Source organism: Rhineura floridana, chromosome 8 (genome assembly GCF_030035675.1).
Source record: "Rhineura floridana isolate rRhiFlo1 chromosome 8, rRhiFlo1.hap2, whole genome shotgun sequence".
In the NCBI taxonomy this organism is placed as follows: Eukaryota; Metazoa; Chordata; class Lepidosauria; order Squamata; family Rhineuridae; genus Rhineura; species Rhineura floridana.
Window position 1 is genome coordinate 44,911,048 of NC_084487.1, and position 26,860 is coordinate 44,937,907.

General features: G+C 45.2%; 2 protein-coding genes across 10 annotated transcripts in view; both read left to right on the forward strand.

The window, feature by feature from the left end:
• Positions 1-26,860, forward strand: part of SYNGR1 (synaptogyrin 1) — a 229,589-nt gene that overhangs the window by 35,730 nt on the left and 166,999 nt on the right. The gene's annotated exons all lie outside the window — the stretch shown is intronic.
• On the forward strand, positions 7,845-26,448 carry TAB1 (TGF-beta activated kinase 1 (MAP3K7) binding protein 1). 9 transcript variants are annotated; one of them, XM_061639174.1, is made up of 13 exons: positions 7,845-7,963; positions 9,713-9,835; positions 14,249-14,385; positions 14,703-14,856; positions 16,407-16,493; positions 17,406-17,544; positions 17,880-17,993; positions 22,325-22,436; positions 22,543-22,687; positions 23,604-23,681; positions 24,177-24,399; positions 24,764-24,920; positions 25,810-26,448. In XM_061639174.1, exons 1-13 carry the CDS (start codon positions 7,931-7,933, stop codon positions 26,012-26,014), a joined length of 1,707 nt encoding a protein of 568 aa, XP_061495158.1. In that variant the 5' UTR covers positions 7,845-7,930; the 3' UTR covers positions 26,015-26,448. The 9 variants fall into 9 exon arrangements, with proteins under 9 accessions (XP_061495158.1, XP_061495162.1, XP_061495165.1 ...); XM_061639175.1 differs by lacking the exon at positions 7,845-7,963 and adding an exon at positions 8,125-8,153; XM_061639178.1 differs by lacking the exon at positions 9,713-9,835 and having other exon boundaries at positions 7,847-7,963.

Genomic DNA, 26,860 nt, shown 5'->3' on the forward strand with positions numbered 1-26,860 from the left:
TTGTCATGTAGAGGTGCCCTCCATGATCACACTCCTTATGATGAACAACACTATGGAAGAGAAAGAATTCATGGGCCTGGCTTGCAGGGACATTTTCACATTCAACCTTATGACCATCATGGCCTTTGCCAAGTAGGATAAAGACACGCCTCTTCCACTGGACAGATTCCCTAGCTTTCCTGGAATTAAGAAGGAAGCCAATTTAGCTCCAGTGCTGAAAAGGCCATCTGTTACCCCTGCTATCTTGTGAACCACCCTTTTATAGAAACACTCGTTTGCTTTGACAGACTACAGTTTAGGAACCCTGTCCTGGAGGAAGGCACAAAATAGACCTGAAGAACATATTACTTGTAGTCTAAAATGGTAGAGATTGGGACAGTCAGAGGAATGCAGCACCCTACCAGGAACACAGATCATATAGCACTGCACCCAGTGTGAAGAAACTGTGCTCACCCTAATATTTCAGGTTACTTCCAATACAACATTTTCTTTCTCCCATGTCAAGAAGCCTGTGCCGTATCTTTGTATCGCTGAGAGCGGACCCACACACCTGCATTTTACAAAGCGCCACAACCCTGTTCTTATTTAGCGCACGTATGGTTGACCTTTCCAACATTACAGCAGTGCACTGGTTTGGCTAATTTATAGCTGCTTCACTATACACACTGCTAACCTGGTGCCGTCCAGATGTTTTGAACAAAAACATCAGTTCAAAATATCTGGAGGATGCAAAGTTGGAAAAGGCTGGTACACATATTTTTTAAAGGAAGGAAGGAAATAACAGTGTTTGAAGCAGCATGTCTTCTGACTGTTGTTTCCCTTTGGTAGAACCTGCAAGTAAAAGGGTAGCATAAAAGACACGGTTGTGGCACAAAGAAGGAAGCCTTCCTTCAAATGACCAAATATCTTGCAATTCTTTTACCCAACCACCCATAAATGAGGAAATGCAGAACTTCTCTCGGGTGAAATGGGAAGGAACCACTGTAGAGGCAGGGTCTTCCCCTGGTGTGTGCATGGTGGTGTGAGTGTGGAATTGCCTGTAGAGCCCTTCTGTTGACACCTCCTTTCTAGAGATCTGCTATATACTATGTGTGGCTAGAAGCCAGCAAGGAGTGAGAGGAGGGAGATGATTGTCTGTTACACATAAAGCACAAAGAGGAACTAAGTCCCTCGCTTTATGGTCCTAAGAGAAAGCAATATTATATAGGGCTTGAAGGAGGGAGAAATGTTCTCTACCCCAAAGCTCTTGAGATAGCCTAATATTTAGGCTGGGGGGTGGGTGAGTATTTTACTGAGTGGGTTTCTTTATAACCGGTCATGGAGAGGGTCCTTCCTTTTTCATCTCTCCCCCGGGAGGGAAAGAGAGAAATACGGGATTGGGAGAGTGAAAAACCAGTGTTTTCATTGGTGTCAGTTGCATGCTTTTCATTGGGAATGGGTAGAAGGAGAGATTTTCCATTTTGTCAGCATCTGTTCCGTTCTCTTAGAAGAGATTTAAAGATGGGTTCTGCCTTGGAGGTTTGGCCAAGATGGTGTTAAATTGCATATGTCCAAATGGAATCTTAACATGTACCATGGGGATTGTTTTTATACCCCCTTTTCTGTCACATATGGGTGGATTCCTAAGTTTAAACAGGGATGCTTTTCCCAATTACAGTGCCCTCACAAAACCAAGGGAATACCCTGCACATAACTGTGGTGGAATGTGAACAAGTTCAGGGGTCACAATCAAACAAGAGCGCATGCAAAGCTGTGGCTTGCAATTAGTGCTGGCACACGGAACATAAATACACCTGTAGAATTGTGGCCATTGTCTGGAAAAAGGCAACTTTCACATAAAAAACACACACAACAACCCTTACATTCTGCTCATGTCTTGGCCAGTGGCCCATCATGGACCGCTTCTTTGGTTTTTGATAATTCCTAGTTTGTGTGCTCTACTGGTATATTTTCCATACTGATTTGTGAGCGTAGGAATAATCGTTTAAGATGTTATCACAGCAGAGTTTTTATCGCACAGAATGTTCATATGACCAGAAAATGTGTGTATTAACGCTGGCTGTCATGCAGGGTGATCTTTTTCAGTGATCAAAGGGTGTTCATCAGTGGGCCCAGCATCCCATGGGTCTGATGAGATAATCTGGCTACCCAGAAGCTGTCACTCCTGTGATTGCTCTTTGATCATACTGCTAGAACACCTTTGCATCCTGTGAAGCTACTGTCCAGCACTGTGTTGCACATAATAAATATTTACCATATGATCACTCCAGTCCAAACCACTTTATATTTTAAAGAGCAACTGAATTGGACCAGTGTTTCCCTCAGTCAACATGTAAAGTGAAGGACAGATGAGTACACCTTACACATACAGTAGGGCCCCACTCATACGGCGGGTTACGTTCCAGACCCCGCCTAAAAGCAAAACCCACTGAAAAGTGGAACATTCATTAGAATGGCGCCCGATGCCTGAAAAACGCAATAAAAGCGGAACAAGCACCGTATGAGTGGGGCCTTAATTTAATTAAAAGCCGCTGTATTCGTGGAACTCCAAAAGCGGGGCCCTACTGTAGTGGATATGCTCCAGGAAACTGGCATCAAGCTTGGCTTCCTGACACATATCTCTGTGTTTGTGTGTGTTATCAACACACATCTGCCTTTCACATGTGTTTCCCATGGCAAACACTGATGTAATCTGTCTGCTGTGTTAAATGTGAAGCAGCTTTAAAATTATGTTATTAAAAATCCCTTACAGTAGGGTCCTGCTTACTGGCGCTTCACTTCCCGGCATTCTGCTAATGTGGCGGCTTTCATTCCCCGTTTTAAAGCCGATTTTGCAGCATTTTTGCGTGATGCGCCCTATTATACTCAATGGGGTTCCACTTTACGGCAATTTCCGCTTTACGGTGGGGGTCCGGAATGGAAGCTGCCGTATAAGCGGGGTCCGCCTGTACTGTGCTTAAAATACCGCATGATGCTTCTCTGGCGTGAATGCAGCCTACAGCTTTGAGTTACTCAGGCGGGGGAAATGTAAGCCATGCACAGAGAGAGAAATATTGCTAAGCATGTGAGATAACTCCCTGTCACTGTTGACCAGGCCTGCACAACTTCTGGCCCTCCAAACCACATGCAGCCTATCAGGTGTTTGGAGTCCCAAGCAGGCAACAAAAGTGGGAAATTTATTGCACTTAGTTGATGGCCATTCACAGCTGAACATCAGCGTTTTCTGGTCCCAAGTTACGTAGGTCTGCTGCAGGCTCCTAAGTGCCCCACAAGGAATGGCATGGTGCTTTCCAACTCAACTCTAGTCAGACACCATTTTGATGCACAATCAGTCAAGTGTGCACACCAGCCCCAGTTGTCATTCCAGTTCCTCAGCTATTGCTCCAAACTAAGGTTTCCCTTCAGCTCTAGATACGCATAAGTACTTCCGTCATTCTGTTCTCACACATATTGGGAATAAAAGGAAGAGAGCTTCAGTACTGATACCGCCAGTCCCCCATACTTCACAAACACATGGACAGAACCTTATATGCCTAGACATAGAAAGAGATACAGACTGGGTCTGCTTAGGAATCTAAACTGGAACATATTTGAGACTATGAAGTCATGGAAGGCAATTCATTTTGCCTCATGGAACACAGACTTTGTTTTGACAGTCTTCCTCTCCCAGGGGCACTGACAACATCATGTGGGCTCTGCACCCCTCATCTACTGTATTACTGCCTCTGTATAGTATATATATTATATATGTACAGATGTATAATATAAATCTATACATGTACATATTTATACATATGTGACAATGAAAGGGTGGCCTGCTCCATACAGGATCTACAAAATGTCCAATCAGTTCAAAGCTCTACCCCAACTGGCCATTCTCTCCTTCAGTATGTCTCTCCTCCCCCCACCCCCCAACTATCATAAATCCTGGCACCTGTGTTTACGACGTCCTGTATATTTGTGGTTAAAAAAGTGAAGGTGGTAACTACTGGTGTGTCTTAATAAAGTTATTACATTCAAAAACAATCATAATAGCAGTGTTGTGATGCTCTCTCCCACCCCCTGGGCTTTAAACAATAGACTGTTCATGTCTGCATTTTCCATACACATAGTTAATGCAGGTGAAATAACCCCAGCTTTATCCTTGACAGTTATATGTTTGAATAAAAATGGCCTAGCCAGCTTCTGAATGCCACTCAGGCCTGGGCACTGATAGGCAGAGGCTGCTGTTAAGAGTAGACAGAGAAAGAACCTGTTGCATTATATTTGCAGATATTTTCATCTTCTTTGGACCTTTACAGGTAAGATTTCAAAATTCTAACCACTGGATCTCCCATTGAAAAACCTTGTTCAGTGAAGCACTTGCTCTCGGAGAGACACTTAGTTGGAGTAGACAGCACTGGGCTAGATCAGGGGTAGTCAACATGGTGCCCTCCACATATTGTTGGACTACAACTCCCATCATCCCTAGTCATTGGCCATGCTGGCTGGCATGATGGGAGTTGGGATCAAACAACATCTGGAGGGAACCACATTGGCTACCTTTGGGCTAGATGGACTGATGGTGTAACTCAGAAAGCAAATCCATACGAAGTCAAAAAATATGTACCAGTTTAACAGGTGTTGAAGAAAAGGCTTGGTTAGAGTGGGACCCCAGGATTTAGGTCTGGAACATGAGAAATTAATGAGTCAGCCTCTGAGCACATGCAAACTATTTTATGAGTGAGCAGTGAAGTGGCCAAGTTTGCTGACGATACTAAATTGTTCAGGGTTGTTAAAACAAAAAGGGATTGCGAAGAGCTCCAGAATGAGTGAATGGATGGAAAAATGGCAAATGCAATTCAATATAAACAAGTGTAAAATTATGTATATTGGGGCAAAAAACCTTAATTTCACATATGTGCTCCTGGGATCTGAACTGGCGGTGACCAACCAGGAGAGAGACCTCGGGGTTGTAGTGGACAGCACAATGAAAATGTTGACCCAGTGTGCGGCAGCTGTGAAAAAGGCAAATTCCATGCTAGCGATAATTAGGAAAGGTATTGAAAATAAAACAGCCGATATCATCATGCCGTTGTATAAATCTATGGTGCGGCCACATTTGGAATACTGTGTACAGTTCTGGTCACCTCATCTCAAAAAGGATATTATAGAGTTGGAAAAGGTTCAGAAGAGGGCAACCAGAATGATCAAGGGGATGGAGCGACTCCCTTATGAGGAAAGGCTGCAGCATTTGGGGCTTTTTAGTTTAGAGAAAAGGCGGGTCAGAGGAGACATGATAGAAGTGTATAAAATTATGCATGGCATTGAGAAAGTGGATAGAGAAAAGTTCTTCTCCCTCTCTCATAATACTAGAACTTGTGGACATTCAAGGAAGCTGAATGTTGGAAGATTCAGGACAGACAAAAGGAAGTTCTTCTTTACTCAGCGCATAGTTAAACTATGGAATTTGCTCCCACAAGACGCAGTAATGGCCACCAGCTTGGATGGTTTTAAAAGAAGATTAGACAAATTCATGGAGGACAGGGCTATCAATGGCTACTAGCCGTGATGGCTGTGCTGTGCCACCCTAGTCAGAGGCAGCATGCTTCTGAAAACCAGTTGCCGGAAGCCTCAGGAGGGGAGAGTGTTCTTGCACTCGGGTCCTGCTTGCGGGCTTCCCCCAGGCACCTGGTTGGCCACTGTGAGAACAGGATGCTGGACTAGATGGGCCACTAGCCTGATCCAGCAGGCTCTTCTTATGTTCTCTTAGCTATGAGTTATTACAGCTAACCCATACTCAACTGGTATAGACAGAATTGAGTGCCATCCCCCGTTTCTAAAAAGTTACCATGAATTAAGTCTATGTAATGGGTTACATAGCCTATGGTTGCTGTTGGTTATGTCAATGCATAGTTAGCAGTGGCATTTAAGACTAGTCCTATGCACCCTTATTTGGAAATAAGTTCTATTGAGCACAGCCTTTCATAAGCATGCATAGGATCAAGCCACATCTCTCTAAAGTTGCAGTTGTATGCATTCAAGGAGCAAATCCCATTTTTTATTATTGTTATTATTGTTGTTATTATTAGATTTATATTCCACCCTTTCTCCCAGTAGCAGCCCAGGGCAGCAAACAGAAGCACTAAAAACGCTCTAAAACATCATAAAAATAAAACTTTAAACTATTACAACAAAATATCCTTAAAAACATTAAAAAGCATTTCCAACACAGATGCAGACTGGGATTTAATGGAGATATTTAATTCAGCAGGACTTAGTACTGAGCACACCAGCGTAGGATCTCACTGCACATGATACAGTTAACTATGATAGCTTCAGAGACTACAATAAACAACTCTGTTTCACCAAATTCTTCAAAGCTCCCAGTAGGTGACATGTAACCCAGGGAAGGAGCCCCATGCAATCAGGGGAGATAAACTTTAATTGAACCAAGGGTTTCCCCAAGAAGAAATTCTAAATTCCAGGTTTAAGTGCATAGGATGCTACTGAGCTTATGCACAGCTGGAACTACCTCTACAAAGGTGCCTTTGTCACTTCTTTGTTGTTGTTATGTGCCTCCAAGTCGACTATGACTTAAGGCGACCCTATGAATCAGTGACCTCCAAGAGCATCTGTCTTAGCTCTTCCTTAAATCCCCTTCTCAAAAACCACCTTTGCCATGAAGCCATTGGCATACACGCACACTTACTGCAGCTCCTGTGCTCCCCCTAGTCTGTAACCTACCTGTCAGAAATAATAGCATAGTCTTCCAGTTTCCACTTCCTTCTGCTCCCTCTGTTTCACCTGTGTAAAACGTTAGAATGCGAGCTCCTCAGGACAGAGATCTGCCCTCAAAAGTGCCATGCACATTGATGGTGCATAGACAGGTAGATACAACAAGACTGCAGCCAGTCACTTCACCACTGAATGACTTTCACCCACATTGTGTGAGCAAGGAACAGATACGAATCATAGCTATGGCTCCAAGGATCCCAGATTCAATCCCTGCTATGTCCAGGTAAGGGCTAGGAAAGATCCTTGTCTGAAACCCTGGAGACTCCAGGCCAGTTCGTGCAGACGGAACAAGACAGACTAGTGGTCTGATTTGATATAAAGCAGCTTCCTGTGTTTTAGAAATAAATCCCCCGTGAAGATGCAAAGACAATGGTCATATTGCTTGTTGCCTACTACAGCCTTCCTGTCAACCTTTAGCCACTCTTCTTTTCCAAAATCCACCCATTGCTTCTCAGATCCATCAACTGCCCACCCCCTTCTAAGAACTGTTTCCAGAAGTGGCTACCATTCAATGGCTACTAGTCAACCTGCTGTCTCTGTAGGCCATCTTTTCCCAACCTCGCTGTCCCCAGATGTTGGACTACAGTTCCCATAATTCCTTACCATCGGCCATGCTGGCTGGGGCTGATTGGAGTTGTAGTCCAGCAACATCTGGGGACCCAAAGGCTGGGAAAGGCTGCTAGGCTATTTCCAGGATCAGAGGTATGGGCATGCCTTTGGGAAACAACAGCGGGAGAGGCTCCCGTCCTGCCTGTGGGATTCCCAAGAGGCCTCTGGTCGGCTACTGTGGATAACAGAATGCTGGACTAGATGGGCCTTTGCTGTGATGATGATCCCGCAGGGCTCGCCTTATGTTCTAAAGCGCGCCCCGCTGCTCCCTACAATACGCTCTCACCGCTTCATCGCGTATACTCCCTCTCTCCATGTCTGCAATTTAATTTTGTTCCACTTTGAAAAGGAATGGGCGGTGGGAGAATCAATCAACCGCTATGGCTCCCTCCGTCCTCCTAGAGGCGCTGTGACCGAGTGTTTTTTTTTTTAAAAAAAACACTCTACGGCATCCCGTCCATCTGACGGACGCTCTCGTCCCTTCCTCTTGTCTTCTCCTTTCCCTTGCCAGGGGAAGGGCGGAGGATGTTGCTTCTGCTTAAAGATGGCGACGGCGAGGAGGAGTCTCCTGCAGAGTGTGAGCAGCCGAGCCTGTATTAGAGGGGCGCTATGGAAAGGGGGGCGGGAGTGTCGAGAGAGGACAATGCCACCAGCCTCCCCGGGCACAAGGGAAAGGTTGGGGTGCCTGGGTTTCCTTGCTTTTCTGATGAAGAAGGTGGCCCCTGTCTTAACAGCACAGGGCGGGGATGGTAACGTGTTACGAGAAAGTATGAGGATGTGTATGTGTGAGGGGGGTGGATTTGTGTGTCTGTGCAAAGCAGGAATGGGGCACCCGTGGCCCTCCAGATGTATGTTGGACTCCAACTCCCATTAGCCTTGGTCAGCGTAACCAACGGAGAGGGATGACGGGAACTGTAGTCCATCATCATCTGGAGGGCCACAGGTTCTCTCCCCAGTGCAAGTAAAGGGGTGTAGAACCAAAGGGAAACAGGGCGTCTACGGCTTTATTAACTACGCTGAAGAAGGCTTTTTAACAGGTGCAGCTTGCCATGCAGCAGTGAAAAAAGCTGCACCTGCCTAACATTCTGCAAGACAGTTGTTAAAAAAAAGTCTTGTACTCCTTTGCTTTTGGTATTCCGTTCCAGGGGTGGGGAACCTCTGGCCCTCGATATGTTATTGGACTTCATCATTCCCAGCGCCAGCATGGGCAATGGGAGCTGTAGCCCCAAGAAAATCGGAGAGGGGGGCACACATCCCTTGCTCTATTTCCACCTGCACTGGTAGCTGCAAGGATTGTAGGACGGGTGTTCAACCGTCAGTGCCAGACTAAAAGGGCTTAAGTACCACCTTCAAGAGTTGCATAGAAGAAATAATGTCTTCAGAGGCTGCTTCTTCTCCAGTTGTAGTACTGTGATGGGGAAAAGCTGCCCCTGGAAAAAACTTTCTTAGCTTGGGGTTTGATACTGGCAACTCAAGATGCGTGTTGGAAGTGAATTGTCCCCAGAGGGGTATTCTTTGCTTGTATTCTTTCTCAGTACGAACATGGGAAGAGCAGTGAAAGGAAGTTTCCCCAATCCCTGATGTTTTGATCTGTAGAAGGTGGTCTGTACAAACAGCACAGAAGTTGGTGACATACCTGGTTCTGTTTGGGGGGGCAATAAGTCCCTCCTTTCCTCATGTTTTGTGGGAGTGAAAAGAGGGCATACTAGAAGAAACGAAATCAAAATGTGTTGCCCATGTAGCCTGCGAGATGTGCTTATTCAGCACTCCTCGTTCTCATCACTCCCTTATGCTTTGGCCAAGTCCCTTGCCTGTGATCTCTCATTTATTTTGAATTATTTATTTATTATTAGATTTAGATCCTGCCCTTCCTCCCAGCAGGAGCCCAGGGTGGCATCAGTCCGCACGCCAAAAAAGGACCATAGTGGGATTTGAACAGAATAGAATAGAATAGTGGAGTTGGAAGGGGCCTGTAAGGCCATCAAGTCCAACCCCCTGCTCAATGCAGGAATCTAAATCAAAGCATTCCCGACAGATGGCTGTCCAGCTGCTTCTTGAATGCCTCCAGTGTCAGAGAGCCCACTACTTCTCTAGATCATTGGTTCCATTGTCGTATGGCTCTAACAGTTAGGAAGTTTTTCCTGATGTTCAGTCGAAATCTGGCATCCTGCAACTTGAGCCCATTGTTCCATGTCCTGCACTCTGGGATGATCGAGAAGAGATCCTGGCCCTCCTCTGTGTGGCAACTTTTCATTGACTTGAAGAGTGCTATCATATCTCCCCTCAGTCTTCTCTTCTCCAGCCTAAACATGCCCATTTCTTTCAGTCTGTCCTCATTGGACTTTGTTTCCAGTCCTCTGATTATCCTTGTTGCTCTCCTCTGAACCTGTTCCAGTTTGTCTGCATCCTTCTTGAAGTGCGGAGACTAGAACTGGATGCAGTACTCAAGGTGAGACCTAACCAGTACTGAATAGAGGGGAATTAATACTTCATGCGATTTGGAAACTATACTTCTGTTAATGCAGCCTAAAATAGCATTTGCCTTTTTTGCAGCCATATTGCACTGTTGGCTCATATTCAGCTTGTGATCAACCACAATTCCAAGATTCTTCTCACATGTTGTACTGCTGAGCCAAGTATCCCCCATCTTATAACTGTGCATTTGGTTTCTTTTTCCTAAGTGTAGAACTTTGCACTTATCCCTGTTGAATTCCATTCTGTTGTTTTCAGCCCAATGCTCCAGCCTATCAAGGTCCCTTTGAATTTTGTTTCTGTCTTCCACGGTATTAGCTGTGCCCCCCAATTTTGTATCAGCTGCAAATTTGATAAACATGCTCTGTTCCTCCTCATCCAAGTCATTAATAAAAATGTTGAAGAGCACTGGGCCCAGGACCGAGCCCTGTGGTACCCCACTCGTTACTTCCACCCAGTTTGAGAAGGAACCATTGATAAGCACTATTTCAGTACGATCCTGGAGCCAACTGTGGATCCATCTGATAGTTGTTCCATCCAGCCCACATTTAGCTAGCTTGCTAATCAGAATATCATGGGGCACTTTGTCAAAAGCTTTGCTGAAGTCAAGATATATTATGTCCACAGCATTCCCACAGTCTACAATGGAGGTTACCCGATCAAAAAATGAGATAAGATTAGTTTGGCAGGATTTGTTCCTCATAAATCCATGTTGGCTCCTGGTAATCACTGCATTGTTTTCAAAGTGCTTACAGATTGACTGCTTTATAATCTGCTCCAGAGTTTTCCAGGGATTGATGTTAGGCTGACTGGTCTGTAGTTCCCTGGTTCCTCCTTTTTGAAGATAGGGACAACTTTAGCTCTTCTCCAGTCATCTGGCACTTCACTAGTCCTCCATGATTTCAGAAAGATAATAGACAGCGGTTCTGAGAGTTCTTCAGCCAGTTCCTTCAATACTCTAGGATGCAGTTTATCAGGCCCTGCCAATTTGAACTCTTTCAAAATGATTAGGCATTCCTTGCATGTATGTCTATCAATCTCAAGCTCTAATCCTGCCCCTTCCATTTCATGTTTCCCGGGAGGGTCATAGACTCTTTTTTGGGAGAAGACTGAGCCAAAGTAGGAATTGAGCACTTCTGCCTTTTCTTTGTTGTCTGTTATCATTTTGCTATCCTCATTGAGTAGCTGTGCCACCATTTCTTTTCTTTGTCTTTTACTATAGACATACCTAAAGAAAGTTTTTTTGTTGCATTTAGCGTCTCTCGCTAACCTCAGCTCATTCTCAGCTTTAGCCTTCCTGACGCCATCCCTGCAATTCTGTGATACCTGCCTATACCTGCGGCCAGAGTCCTTACTCGGACTAAAAGATCTGATCATATAACACCTGTCCTGGCCCAACTGCACTGGCTACCAATACGTTTCCGGGCCACATTCAAAGTGTTGGTTCTTACCTATAAAGCCCTTAACGGCACCGGACCGCAATACCTGATGGAGCGCCTTTCCCACTACGAACCTACCCGTTCGCTGCGCTCGACGTCGAAGGCCCTTCTCCAGGTTCTAACTCACAAGGAGGCCCGGAGAGCAACAATGAGATCTAGGGCCTTCTCGGTGGTGGCCCCCGAATTATGGAATACCCTCCCTGACGAGATACGCCTGGCGCCTTCTTTGATATCTTTTCGGCGCCAGGTAAAGACCTACCTCTTTGCCCAGGCATTTTAGTTTTAGTTTCAGTTTTAGTTTTGTTTTTTAATTTTAACGTTATAGTTAATTAGTGTAATGTTCTATTTTGTCTTAATCTGTTTTTAATGTGTTTTTATATTTACATGTTTTATCCACATTCACTGGTTCTAAATGTGTTTTTATCATATTGTACACCGCCCTGAGAGCCTGTTGCTATAGGGCGGTTTAAAAGTGTAATAAAATAATAATAATAATAATAATAATAATATACTCTTCATTTGTGGCCTGGCCTTCTTTCCACTTCCTGTATGTGTCCTTTTTTGTTTTCAGGTCAGCTCTAAGCTTTTAATGAAGCCACATTGGCTTCTTCTGCTGTTTCCTCCCCTTTTTCCTTGTTGGAATTGCTTGCCATTGCGCTTTTAGAATTTCCTTTTTTAGAAACTCCCACCCATCTTAGATTCCTTTTCTCATTAGGGTCGCTTTGCATGGAACTGTACTTACAATTATTAAAATCAGCTTTCCTGAAGTCCAGGGTGTGCATATGGCTACTCTCAGCTTTTGTTCTCTTCTGTTAAAATCAAGAATTCAAGTATGGTGTGGTCACTTTCCCCCAGAGTTTCCGTAACTGCCACTTCATCTACCAAATCATCTCTGTTGGTTAGAAGTCCAGGATAGCTGATCCTCTGGTTGCTTCCTCCACTTTCTGTAGGAAAAAGTTATCTCCAATTTGTGTGGGCTGTATGGGGCACCTAATGGGTGTGTAAGTTGGTGCTGGGTTTCCCTATCCCTGTTTCAGGGTACTTCTCTTTTAAATTTTAGGATTAGTGCTGAAATACTGATCCTAAAACAAATACCTGTACAGTCATACCTCAGTTAATTAATCCTCCAGGAACCAAGCTCCTTTTAAGGAAAGCTTTTTTAAAGGTGAAACTGACCAGCTTTGCTTTGCTATGGATAAACTTTCAATCCTGTGCCTTTGCTTTAAGGTGAAACTGACAAATGGGTGTGTTTGCTTTGCATTAAAGAGATCTCTTGCTTTCTCCTAGGGCGGGGGGGGGGAGGGAAGCAATACGATTCAGAGGAGAAAGAGGGGAGGAGAGTGGATGGATGCTGGGTAGGCGCCCTTTAAAGCCCCTGTTGAAGTTTTCCTCACCATCTATGAGTGGGTGTAGGAACATATCCCTATTCTTCCTGTGTTATTCCTACCTCCCGTACCAACATTTTTGTTAAAGAAGTAATGGCCAGGAACGCATCTACTTTGTTAATTGAGGTATTACTGTACTAATGTGTGTCCGTTGACTTTATAGAGAGAGTTGTACAGATGCTTCCAACCCAAGCCTGTACTGTATGGCCTACCAAACTGAATGCTGTCATCAGACTTGTATGGCAGCCTATTAGAACCTAGATCAAGGGTCCTAAATTTATGTTCACCACCAACTCTGTCCTTTCCACAGGGTCTTGCTTCCAGCATCTTGCGGCTCTTTGGAGATGGTCAGAGTGCCTCTGAAGACTCGGCTGAACTGGGAGGGAGGGAGAAGATTAGCCTTTTCCCAGTAGATGCAGGGAGGGAGACAGGGGCTTATCCTGAAGTCACATTAGCTTCTTAGAGGTAAAAGGGACAGAGACCATAGTAACTATGGCAAGCCAATTTGTGAGCTCCTGTGCTAGATCTGCTGGATTTAGAGGGACTTGAAAAACAGTGGGTTTTCAAACACCTGGTGAGCCACAGTACAAGGCTGGCAGTGTTAGTTTAGTGGGTGTGCAGGCCTTTTCCAGATGTTGGCTTTCCCCAGCAAATCATAGTGGTTTTTATGGATGACCAACAGACTGACACCTGATACCCACATGCGAGTAGGGAATTGGGTCACTCCTCATCTCAATTGCTGCTGGTCCAAACATACTAATAGGATTGTTATATGGAGATAATCAGTTGCAGTAGTTCCAAACCTATATAAAACAGGCACTTTTTCTACTAAATTCTTCCTGTAATGTTTCTGGGGAAACTGGTATCTGGAAAAACCACAAACAAGCACACAAGATTCAGTGTTTTGGCATATCATGTGTAAGTACAGAGGGATGGTACAAATTCCCTTCCTGGGAAAGGAATTTTACCCTTTCACCTTGCACAGAGAGCTGGTTTACATCCCCGCTGCTCTGAAAACAAGAGTTGTGGCTTCCTGTAGGGCAGCTATTTAGAAAGCACAAGGAAAGTGTTCAAAAATATACACAAAAAATCCAAATTATGCATAGAAAAGCATGAATGTGGCAAGCAAGCTTGACTTCTCTAGTTATGGTCAATAAAATGGATGACACTCACCTGGCTTTTCTCTGCATAACCAGCTATGTATTTAGAGTATATTTCACATATACATAGAACCCAATGCTAGACATTTTTATTCTTTTATTTTTTTGCTTAATTTGTAGGAAGAGGTTTGAGTGAAGGGAGAACAAGGAAGCCCAAATAGCAAAGTAGCAAAAGCAGGAAGAAGCAATAAGAGTGAGTGGGTAAGATACAGAGCATAACTGAATGAAAAGAAAGGCAACTAAGATCAGATGCTAGTGGGAAAAGAGACTCAATAAGAGTTCATCAGCTCATTTAGAGTACCACCCTAACTGAGAAGCTAACTTTGCCCCAGCATGGTGCCAGTCATTATCTCTGCTGCTTTTACTGGAAGAAGTTCATTGGGGGCTCTTTCTTTTTATTATCCAGGAGCAGCAGCTAAGCTGGACAGATGACTTGCCCCTTTGTCAGCTCTCTGGTGTGGGTTCTGCCCCTAACCGTTCCTACACTGCAGATGGAAAAGGAACAGAAATTCACCCCTTAGAGGATAACTGGTTGAAATTCAGGTAAGGGGCCTGCAGACTTGGAACAGATCAGCAGCAACCATGGCGATCATTTTAACAATCTCCCTTTAATTTGGTAATATTTATTGTAGGGGTAGCCAATGTGGTGCCCTCCTGATGTTGCTGGATTCCAACTCCCATCAGCCCCAGCTAGCTTGGCCACTTGATGATAGGAGTTGTATTTTGGCAACATCTGGGGGGGCACCATGTTGACTACCCCTGATTTATTGCATGGCCTGTGAAGCAAGTTGTTACTCCCAAGCTACCCAGTGAATGCCACTCTGTTAACTGCCGCTTCCCATCCTGACTCCCTTTGGCAGGAGTGAGAACAATTGTTACCTCTATGGAGTCTTCAACGGTTATGATGGCAACCGGATCACCAACTTTGTGGGGGAGAGGCTCTCTGCAGAACTCCTGTTGGGCCAGCTGAATGCAGATCATGATGATGGTGATGTGCGCAAAGTTTTACTGCAGGTAATGGAGTTCTGTCTTTGGAGAAATTAGGCATAAATTGGTAATCCTTTTTCTTGCACCACAGGGCTGGCCCCTTTGGATGAGGAAAAATAAGTGATAACATGCACAAACTGGCACCATGCTGATGTTCTGTGTGCATTTTATTTTATCTATTTAAGGAATTTTAATACTGCCCTTCCATTAAAAAATATGGTTTACATAAAAAGAAAAAGAAAAAAAACCAGACGCAAACAATCATAAAAACACAAGAACTGAAAGAATCAGATTAAAAACAATCAGCATGATTAAAAGTACATCTAAAAGGCCTTTGCCTGGCATTGAAAGAACAACACAATTGATGCCAGTTGGACCTCTCTGGAGAGTGCAGCCCGTAACTGGGGTGTCACCACTGAGAAGGCTGTCTTACCTGGTAGCTACCTGCCTTGCCTCAGTGGAGAATCTTAAAGTACAGACAGGCATGAATGTTGATGTATCTAACATTTCTGAGTGGTACCAGCAGCAGTGTTCTTCTTGCAACCAGAGTTGAGAAAGACTTTCCTTTCTCAGTGCTGACTTGTTTCATGTGATTTTTACCATTCAGAAACTGCCCCATGTAGAAGGTCTGATGCTTTTGAGAAGCAACAAAGCACCAAGCAGCATTCAGATGATTGCAATAGAGGGGACTGATGACAAATCCAGGGCTGGGAGTAGAGGAGCCTACCAGGATTCAGGGGCCAAGAATCCCTGCAAAGTGTGAAGTTTTAGGGGTGACACCGGGAGCTCCAGCAAGGAGTGGTTGGGCGATTCAGTTGTGGGGACAAAAATGTTTAGCATTCATATAGGACATTTACATTTCCAAAGTGTATTGTATTCATTATTTCAGTAATCTTTCAATAGAGGTAGGCCAGTTTTATCTTCTCCTGTTACAGATGTGGGACTGAGGCAGAGAAATAAGGGCCATGTGGTGAGCTTGTGGCTGAGGAGAGATTTGAACTAGGGGCATCCTGGCTTATAAATCAAACTCTTGGCCACTGCTCTACCCCATGGTGGTGTATATCTGCATACAATGGCAATCTTGTTGGCATTTGATAGTTGGGACAGGTAAGAGAGCCTGCCATGTGTAGGAGCCTGTAAGACCAGGGCAATCTCTTAACATTTCTCCTTGGCTGGTGAAATGCATGAGGCCAGCCTTCACACTTTTCCCTAGTGTTCACTTTTCCCTAGTGTTTCCTTTGTCAAAGCAGTGCAGACAGCTCTGCATCAGGCTTTCACTGCTCTTGTTCTGCTGGATCCAGGGGTTGTAGAGGGGGGGAAAGCAGCACTCTGATCTGTGAAACTGTCATGGTGGGTGCTTGGCACAAGCAAGGAGCTGGAATAGTGAAAACATTTTAGTGGTAAAATTCCCTTTGACTTGAGCACAGTAATTTTAGCCCATTCTAGGAACCCCTGAGAAGTTCTGAAGCATTATGCGTGAAGAAATATGTTCGGTAGATTCCATGTACCTGGAACAGCAGTTCAAAGCTTGTGTTCTAACTCATTATTCTATTGACTTCCTTCTGGGGCTTCCTCAGGCTTTTGATGTGGTGGAAAGGAGTTTTTTGGAGTCCATTGATGATGCACTGGCAGAGAAAGCCAGTCTCCAGTCACAGCTGCCAGAGGTAACTTCTCTTCCTAGCCTTAAAGAACCATTATTGAATTCAGGGAGCATTAACTGCATTTTCTTTCTGGAAAGACCATATAGTCTGCTGAATTATCCTGAAGGGGTGAGAAGGGAACAGTCTTAGCCCCATTTCCACTGTTTCATGTTTCAAACTGCTGCTTCCGTTGGTGCTGTTTGAATAACAGGTGGTGGTCTCAGAAACAGTGAGCAGAGCAATTAAAATAGGAACTTGCCAGAGCTGATGTGATTCCTGCAGGCTGGGGTGAAAGACAATCAGAGCAGGGTACCTTGCCTGGTCATTTTCAGCTGTAGGCACAAAACTGCACTCTTGTAACTCTTCATTATGCGGAGTAACTGTTTTTATTATAAATTATGTAAATTGCCCTGATGCATATATAGAAGGTGACCCCTAAATTAATAATTAAATGACAATAATTGAGTAATCCAGAAGGGATGCAGTCTTTTGGTTTTCTGTGTTCCTAATCACTAAAGTGAATTTCAATCCCCATTTCACCCATATAAAGCGTGCCTTGAAAGAAAGAAAAAACATCCATTTACAGCCCTAGTTGTGAATGCAACAAAAAGTGGTTAAAAGTTTTTACAGAGGGACTGATCTACATTAAATGAAATATGGACTGTATTGTTTGAGTCTCTCCAGAGCCTGTCAAATGCTGTACAACTGTTGTTTTAATTGTAGCACTTTAAAAACTAGCACATTGATTACAACACAGGCTTTTGCAGAGCCCACTTCATTGGATGCATAAAGCTGGCAGATAGCTGTACATCTGGGTGTAGAAGGGGGATGGAAATGTAAAGAGTGGAATTAAATGTTTTGGTGTGTGTATAGAGAAGGCTCCAGAAATTTTGCACCGATAATTTTTACACAGGCTTCCACAACCCTGTGTTCTAGGGGGTCCCCCATCACCAGCTGCCTCCTCAGTACCAGAAAATTGTGGAACGGCTGAAGGCTGTAGAAAAGGAGATCTCTGGAGGGGCCATGGCTATTGTGGCAGTCATTCTTAACAACAAGCTCTACATCGCCAATGTAGGTGTGTTCCTCTTCCATGGTGTTTTTGATTTGGGCATTTCGTGAGCGCAACACTGAGAGATGACAAGTTAGAGCAGTTGCAGTCGGATTATTTCACCCTTTCTGTTTGAGAGAAAGGCTTCACTGGCATCCTTACAGGGCCACTGAATCTGCATGGATCTGCTTGAAGTAATAGTTTCCTAGGAAAATGGAGGAGAGATAAGACACTGGCAGTCACAAGTGCTGCTTCAAGGTTGTAGTGGTGGATTGCACAGAGAATGTGTGTGTGTGTGTGTGTTTCCAGGTGCCTCATTTGTCCCCCTTTCCACCTTTGCAAAATGCACTCCTTCTCCACAGGAACAAACCGTGCACTCTTGTGCAAATCCACAGTAGATGGGTTGCAAGTGACGCAACTCAACATGGATCACACCACGGAGAACGAAGATGAGCTGTTCCGCTTCTCCCAGCTGGGTGAGTGTTGTGTTCTTAGCGCAGCAGAAAAGTAACTCCAGGGAGGGATGGGCCTCAGTGCACACCTGAGCCAGTAGAGTGGGGGTACCTGTGGCCCGCCAGATGTTATTGATCTACAGTCAGCCACAGCCAGCATGGTTAAGAGTCAAGGATGATGGGAGTTGTATTTCATCAATGTCCGGAGGGCAATGGGTTCCTCACCCCTACAATAGGGGGAGGCATGTTTTTTCATGGTGATTCCCCCCCCTCCGCAAAGCATCACTATTGTTGGTGGGTTCTCTGGTTGGTTGCATCAAGCCAAAGATTGTCCAAACGAACCAAATCATGATGTTAATCTTCCCTCTCCAGCCAGTATATACTGGATATCAGAAATGATTAATTACTGATGGATGAGAAGTTACTTTCTTTTCTTTTTTTTCAAACTAAATCTGCAGCAGGGACTCAGGATGGGTAGCTATTAGAAATGCATCATCAAAACAGAATATCATCTTGCATAAAGAATCCAGTCCCCCGGGAATCTCCTGCTCATCTCTGGCCCGCCTCAATTAAAAAGTCTTGCATTGTTTCCAAAGATACACAGGCTCAGGCATTTACTGGCCTTTGAGGAAAGGGAGCTCCAAAGGTAGGAGGGGGGGGTGACCCTCTGCATGCCCATATGGTCCAGCTTTTGTGCCTGGAGGGAATGATCAAGAGGCTGATCTCTGCTGAGATTCCAAGAGGATAAAACAGGGATGAAGAACCTGCAGGCTTCCAGATGTTGCTCAGCAACAAAAAACGTCATCTGACCATTGGCCATGCAGGCTGTGGGAGTTGTCCAGCAACATCTGGAGAGTCATAGGTTCCCCATCCCTGTGATAGAGGAAGAGAGCAAGAAGATGTTTCTGTCAGAAGAACATCTTCTCAGTTTCAGTCAATCTCTGGGTGTGTTTGGAAATAGGTCTGAATGCATTTTTTAAGGTGCACACTGCGATGACTTATTATTCCTGCCCCCTCCAGATAGCAACACCGCTTAGTTTGACCTGCACGGGCTTCCTTATTTCCCAGGCTTCAGGAGGTGGGAGCAAATTTTTGTGCCTCCAGTTCTCACCTGACTTTTGACATGGCCATGCCTCCTGCTTGACTCCTTCAAGCGCCGCTGGTCCCTTCCTTGTTCTTTGGTTGATACAATTCAGTCAGCATTTGGCAAATAGCATCTACAATACCATTGCCTTTGTTCAGTGCTGGTATTTGAAAAGCGTGGTTAACAAGCTGAGCTGGGCAAGCTGGCTGGCGGGTATGCAGAAGCCTTGGCGTTATTGTCCATCGCAATATGCAGCCAGAGACCACTGTTCAGTACAGTTTAGCCTGTCAGGGTGTTAGCTATGTTGATTGCGACAATTCATCCTCAGACTACTGTAGATTTCAAGCCCGGTTCTATTGCTGTTAGGGGAACACAGGAAGCCACTTTGTACTGAGTCAAACTATTGACCCATCTAATCCAGTATTGTCTCCTCTGACTGGCAGTGGCTCTCAGGTCTTAAAGCAGAGGCTTTTCACATCACCTCCTACCTGGTTTTTTAACTGGAAATGCTGGGGATTGAATTTAGGATCTTCTGCATGGAAAGCATGTGCTCTACTACTGAGCTATGGTCCATCCCCCTGAATGGTGGGTCTCTGCACAAATTAACTTTTGAAGTCTGATTCAGAGGCCTGTTTTGTGTCAGAATGAAGAATATGGGAATTCTTGGACTGAATTCAGCATGGAATGTATTACCAATCATTCCAATATTTCATACTAAGATGGAATCAGCAGTCAGTTTTTTCTCTGTCCTGTTTCCTCCTCCTGGGGACATAAAATTAGTTTGCCTTCTAGTTTTTGTTCTCTTATCTACCCCCTGCTGCACCCACTAAGTTCTCGCTTATCACTCAGCTTCATACACAACTTGGCATGAAGATTTTAGATCGCACGAGTGATCCTAAAATGATTGATCAGCTGTTAGTTTTTTTAAAAGAGAACCACAGTGGCGTGGTGAAATCAAATATCAGTATTCATCCTGGGAAACCAGAGATCAACATTTCTGTAGTGTTTGTTCTGAAAATCAGAACCCTGCATATAGAGAGTAATACTCTGGGCTTGGATGTGAGCAGTTTTAGTTCACTGCCCGTCCACAACGCTGTCTTGGATAACCCTAGGCAAGTAATTGTGTCTGTGTTTAATCTGCTTTGCAGGTTAAAACTGGTTAGGCTGCTGCAAGGTAGGGATAAAATAATACCATGGTATAGTGTGGTGTAGTGGTTAAGGTGCTGGACTACGACCTGGGAGACCAGAGTTCAAATCCCCACACAGCCATGATCTCACTGGGTGACCTTGGGCCAGTCCCTGCCTCTCAGCCCCAGAGGAAGGCAATGGTAAACCCCCTCTGAATACCGCTTACCATGAAAACCCTATTCATAGGGTCGCCATAAGTCGGAATCGACTTGAAGGCAGTCCATATCCATATATATATATATATATAGTAGATTGACTCAAAGCTTTTCCGGGTGGGTAGAAAAAATGCATCTAACAAGAAAACAAATCCATGAGTTGGTGTAGCTTTGCTCTCCTTGCTATGTGAAGAGTGATTAGGATGTGGATTAGAAAGGACTTTGAACTGCTGTGTAATTAATAATGGAGCAAATCTGCCCCAGTTCAAAAAGCTTTTCCCCAATTCATAGTGGGCCCAGACCCCATCAAGTACAGACCAGTCTTTGTTGCCAGCCAACCCTTTCTGCCAGTGTTACACAGAGACTCTCTCTTTCCCAAGCAAAAACCCTGAGCTTTCTTAGTTACCCCCTCCCCTTTTTCAACTGTAGGGGTTTTAAGGGTGTCTGCTTGGAAGTAGTGGGCACTGTTGGGCAAAGTGGGGGGCACTTCAAGCTCTTTAAAGAACCTGATGGCTTTTTTGGCAGCTCTAGAAATGTTTTTTGAGGCAAGCCAAGGGGAGTTCACCCATTACTATAACATGACAGTCATGAACTGTTATGCTTTAACTGCCCCCTAGCGGGCAATCTGTTAATAATTGGTTTGTTCTTTGAAATATGAGGGCAGTTTAGCTGCTCAACTCCCTGATTGTTTTCTGCTCTCCAGGAAATTTTGTCATCTGCATCAGGTTTTGCACCAAATGTTGGTTAAGAGACCCAACCAGCGCCAGTTTTGATGGAGTCAGTATGTATAGCTAGACTGAAATGCTTGTAGCCATGTTGGCCCAACAGAGGAAAAAAAGATCCAAACAGGAGCAAGAGAGTATTACTTTTGTTAGAATCAACCAACAGTTGCAAAATTGAGAGCTTTCTTTCAAGTTTCACCAATACACCCCCCCTCCCAATCTTCTTCAGGATCGGTATTAATCAAACATAGAAATTAGGAGCAAGATTGTAGATGACACTGCTTATAAAGGATATGGTAGAAGCCCATTTGCAATATGTGGAAATCTTACAATGAAACAACAACAGAGCAGGGGTGGTATGATTGGGCTTCTATGGAGAGTCCACACCCCAGCAGGACCTCCAAGAAGGGTCCTCTGAACTTTCTTCTCTTAACCATTACAAACTGCTTGATCATCTGCATCTCACTCTGGTCTAGCCAATAGTGGAGCAGTAGACAAAGGAGGAGGTTCCACTGTCTGCTTGCTTGCTTATTGGCTCTCTGCAGCAGCAGCTGGTGACACTAGCAGTGAGCAGCAAGACTCACTGTAGGAGGCTGGGCCATGGAGGATGTCTTGCCCAAGGCCCTCTGAAAACTGGAACCAGCACTGCAGCAGATTCTTCTGGCATCTTAAAAACTAACACATTTTAATGGCCTAACCTTCCATGAGTGTTCACTTTGTCATATGCATGATGTGCTATCCTTCCTTAACAGATATATGTGCATGGGGGTTGGAAAATAAAGTGATGCTTTTTTATAAAATCCACCAGTTAACTGAGGATAATAACGCATCCTGCATCTGATGAAGCGGACTCTAGTCCATGAAAGCTCATGCCAAGATGGCAATTCAGAAGAGCCTTTCCTGGCTAACTCAGTTTTTACCAAGTGCAAAAGATCTCAGGTTACACCAAAGCACACTGGTGCAAAGATGCAATGGCCACTTTTGAGTGCATGCACACACTTCCTTTCTTATGAAAAACTGCAGGAGAAAATCTGCTCTCTGTCCACCACACACTGAGACATTTCTGTCTTTCCTCGATGAGCTTTTTCTCTGTCTCGACATGTCTGTGTAGCTGGGGGAGGGGGCATTTTTCTTGCCTTGGGATATAGATGTAGGACACATCTAGTATATGCACCAAAGACAGTGAGCTGGTTCTTTATCTGGCAGGTTTGGATGCAGCAAAAATAAAACAAGTAGGAACCATATGTGGGCAGGAGAGTACCCGGCGCATTGGGGATTATAAAGTCAAATATGGCTACAGTGATATTGAACTGCTGAGGTGAGGCAAGACCTGATATGTGGTCTTACTTTTCTTTTCCAGCTTTTATTTTGAGAATGTAAATCTGTTGCTCTGTCCAGTACTAACTCAATTTTCCCTTTTGAAGCACTGCAAAATCTAAGCCAATCATAGCGGAGCCCGAAATCCACAGAGGGCACCCGCTAGATGGAGTCACAGGCTTTCTTGTTCTGATGTCAGAAGGGCTCTACAAAGCTCTGGAAGCAGCTCATGGGCCCGGGCAAGCCAATCAGGTAAGAGCACCTGAGCAATTTTAAATTGCCCTTTGAATCTTATGAATGTCCTCAAATTGTGTCTGCGTAGCCTGCTTAGATAAGGTGTGGGGAACCTTAAGCCCTCCAGATGTTGCTGAACTACAACTCCTATCAGCCCCAGCAAGCATGGCCAATGGCCAGAGATGATGGGAGTTGTAATTCCACAGCATCTGGAGGGCCTAAGGCTCCCCACATCTGACTCAGATGCATGGGCCATTAGATTAGATCTATCTGCCCTGGATTGTGTGAGCTTCCTGTGCCCACAGTGGGAGCTTCCTGTGCCCATGGAAAGTTCTGGGTAACTCTGTGGCTACAGAGATGAGCAAAACTAGTAACTAGAGGTACATAAAATCCAAAGCACACGAGAAGGCAGGAGAAATGAAGAGGATTCACAGGGCCAACATTTTCAGGGAAGTAAAACACTATCCCCGGAAAAAGTGTCCCCTCCACTTTCCATCCTCGTCCCCGCACACACAGAGAGACAACCAATCGTTTTACCATAGAGGGATAGGGAAAAGGTTTTGATCTGCTACATCAGTCGGACGATGATCCAATAGTTAAACTTCCATAGTTTAACTGTGGCATTTGGCCCACAAGAAGTAGTGATAGTCCCAAACCTGGATTGCTTTAAAAGAGGATTAGACAAATTTATGGAGGATAAGGCCCTCAGTGACTGCTAACCTTGATAGCTGTGTTCTGCCTCCATTGTTGGAGCCAGTACGCCTCTGAATACCAGTTGGTCGGAATCGCAGGTGGGGAGAATGCTGTTGCACTCAGGTCCCTGCTTTTGGGCTACCTATGGGCATCTGGTTGACCACTGTGAGAACAGGATGCTGGACTGGATGGGCCCTTGGCCAGATCCAGCAGGGCTCTCTCTTCTTGTCCTAACAATCAGGTCTGCCACAAAGAAATGCTGGGTTCTCCTTTCCTCCACTTCCAGTTGCATCACAGGGAAAGGAAAGGGCAAGAAAAGGTACTATTACTTTAATTCTGCTTTTTTTCAATTTTTGTTTTAACGTTGCAACCCACAAGGTGGATGCTGCTGTGAGCTTTTCCTGTAGGAGTGCTATGAATGCTTTCTGTACTGAAGTACAATGTTTCTTTCAAGCAGACAAAGGCACCCTAAGAGGTTACCTGTGACAGCCTTCCCCTTTACATCAGTTATTTAGTTGCCTTTCAGATGCTTTCCCAGCTCTTTGGGAGCTGCTTATCTGTCAGCAGTTTCCATGTGCCTATGAGAATATTTAGAGGACCCAACTGTGTGGACAGGAGTTAATTGTGTCGTTCTTTCCCATGAAATCAGTTAGCCCAGGCATGCTCCACCTGGTAGGATTGAGCTTCAGTAGTTAAGACCTGCCCAGTGTCATTTAATCATTGCCTCAACTGCACAGAACCTGCTGCTAAAGGACTGGGAAAACATCTGAAGCAGCAATTCCATTTCCCCCCCTAAAAACTCTTTTCTTTCCAGGAGATTGCAGCCATGATTGCCACTGAGTTTGCCAAACAAGCCTCACTGGATTCTGTGGCTCAAGCAGTGGTAGATAGAGTGAAGCGCATTCACTGTGACACGTACGCCAGTGGTGGTGAACGGTCCAAATTCTGTGCTCGGCATGAAGACATGACACTGCTGGTGAGGAATTTCTTGTACCCACTGGGTGAAATGAGCCAGCCCACACTGACTCCAGCACAAGGTATGGGGAAGGTAAATGTGTGTGGGGGGGGTGGAGAGAGGGAGAGAGAGCACTATGTCCCTGCATGTATGGTGAGTTTGTGGTTGCTGTATGGTGTGTGTGCATGTGTGGTCTGTATGTGTAGTGACTCTGTCTGTCTGTCTGTGCTCATGGAAGTGTACAGTGGCCATGCCCACTGCTTGAACGTGTCCCTCAGAGGGCTGGCTGACCATTAACGTGGCCCTTGGGCTGAAAAGGGTTAACCACCCATGCTGCATCCATGGTGACCAGGGAAATTCCTCTCAGTTACAGAGTGACACATGCATTAGGGTTTTCAAAGCGTCTTGCTCTTCCTTGTGTTACGATGTTTATTCTGCGTCTTCAGGAGGCCGGGTTTATCCTGTATCGGTACCATACTCCAGTGCCCAGAGTACAAGCAAGACCAGCGTAACGTTATCCCTTGTCATGCCTTCCCAAGGTCAGATGGTCAATGGCGCCCACAGTAGCTCCACGCTGGATGAAGCCACTCCCACCCTCACCAAGTAAGTGCCCCTTGCGCAGACCGTGTGTCATTTTGTCCTCCTTTTTTGGTCATTTTGTCCAACCTTCTGCTTTCCCTGTCAGCTGCTTCTCAGGCTGAACATGGGAACACCTTTCCATTTGTAGCACTTCTAACTCCATGCAACAGAGGTGGGCAACCTGTGGCCTCATTTTGTGCAGCTCACAGTCTCATTTCAAAGCCCTCTTCACATGATGAAATAGCCTCTGGCGAGAGTGTTCTGTCTGTCCCCCCAGCAGCCTGCTGGATGGCAGGGGTGGGGGAGAGAGAGAAAAAAAGAGGTGGCTTGCCCCACCACCGACATTTGTGCCCCACAGAATACCACGCCCTGAAGGAATGGGTCCTCAACAGAAAAAAGATTGCCCACCCCAGGCCATACGGAGCAGCTACCAATCTGTGTATCTGAATCTGTTACCTAAATCCAATCTCTCACCTGTGCAGTTGGATGTCATTGTAGCTCTTTCAAATTAGTGTGACTCTCATTTATCCTAACACCAGACAAAACCAACATTTGAAAGACTCCCAGTCTGTTCACAAATGAGGTGTTGCACTGGAGGGTAAAGCAAATCTGGTGTGTGTGTGTGGGGGGGAGAAGGGTATTGTCAAAACAACCACCATCCTCCACAGTGTCGTAAAGCACTCTTTGCTGGCCTGGTGCCCTCCAGAAGTGTTGGACCACCACTCCCATCAACGCCAGCCAGCATGGCCAGTGATCAGGGATGATAGGAGTTGTAGTCCAGCCGCATCTGGAGGGCCACAGGTTTCTCATCCCGAGGGTAGAGAGAGGCCTCAAACTGTATTTCCTGTGCCATTTGTGCTGATTGAAGTGAATGGTTGCCTCTTTTTCTTTCCCTCCCTGGCCACATCTGCAGCCAAAGCCCCACCGTGACCCTCCAGTCGACCAACACTCATACCCAGAGTAGTAGCTCAAGCTCAGACGGGGGCCTCTTCCGTTCTCGCCCTTCTCATTCTCTCCAGCCGGATGAAGATGGGCGTGTTGAGCCTTATGTGGACTTTGCAGAATTCTACCGCCTCTGGAACATGGACCACAGTGAGCAGGGGGCACTTGCCGTGTAATAAATGCACCAAGATCAACCTCTGTGAACTCCTGTCAGGTGGGAGAAAATGGAGCCTGGTGAGGCAGGAACAGTTCATTGTCTAGCTGGTCACCTTCTGCCGTAAAGAGATGAGGTTAATGTTGCGACTGGTCACTGATAACAGTTTTTCTCATCAACTTGTCAGGGCATGTTATGCTTACCTTTTCTGATGGTCCCTTCCACTGTGAAACCTTGCGGGCATGAGAGAGTTGTGAGCCTTCCTGCACTTCCAGTATTATAGACAGTTGGCTCTGTTGTGGAGAAGACAACACAAATGTCTGTCAAGGGATGTACATTATGTGTATATATGCAGCGGTTTGAGATTCAGGTGTGCAAATGATGCATCATGATACTGATGCATTAAGTTCATGAAATATACCTCTGTTCTGCAGAATAAATGTTAACTTATAGGGAGCCCTTTTGCCTTTTGTGTGATATGGATTTACGACCCGACGTTACCTTCAGCTCCCTAAGGTTGTAGGACTCCCAATAGTTTTCAGTTACCTTTTGGGCTGAAGATGTAGAACCACCTTGTGAGCTTCTCAAATGCTTCATCTACCGGTGACTCAGATGTCATTTCTGGTTCAGTCTTCAGAAACAGTTTTGGAGGAAGGCGATCATCTTCTGCTTTGGTACTCAGGATGCAGCAGCCACTGTTACCTACTTCATTTGTGCCGAGGTTTAGTGTAGAGAGAAACAAGCAACATCAGAAAGACTTGGAGCTGGATCTGAACTGCCCCATGCCTCCTACCTGGGTATGTAGACGATTCCTGTGAAGAACTGACATACAAAATATTCCCTAGAGCACTGCTTGGGATTATAGGCA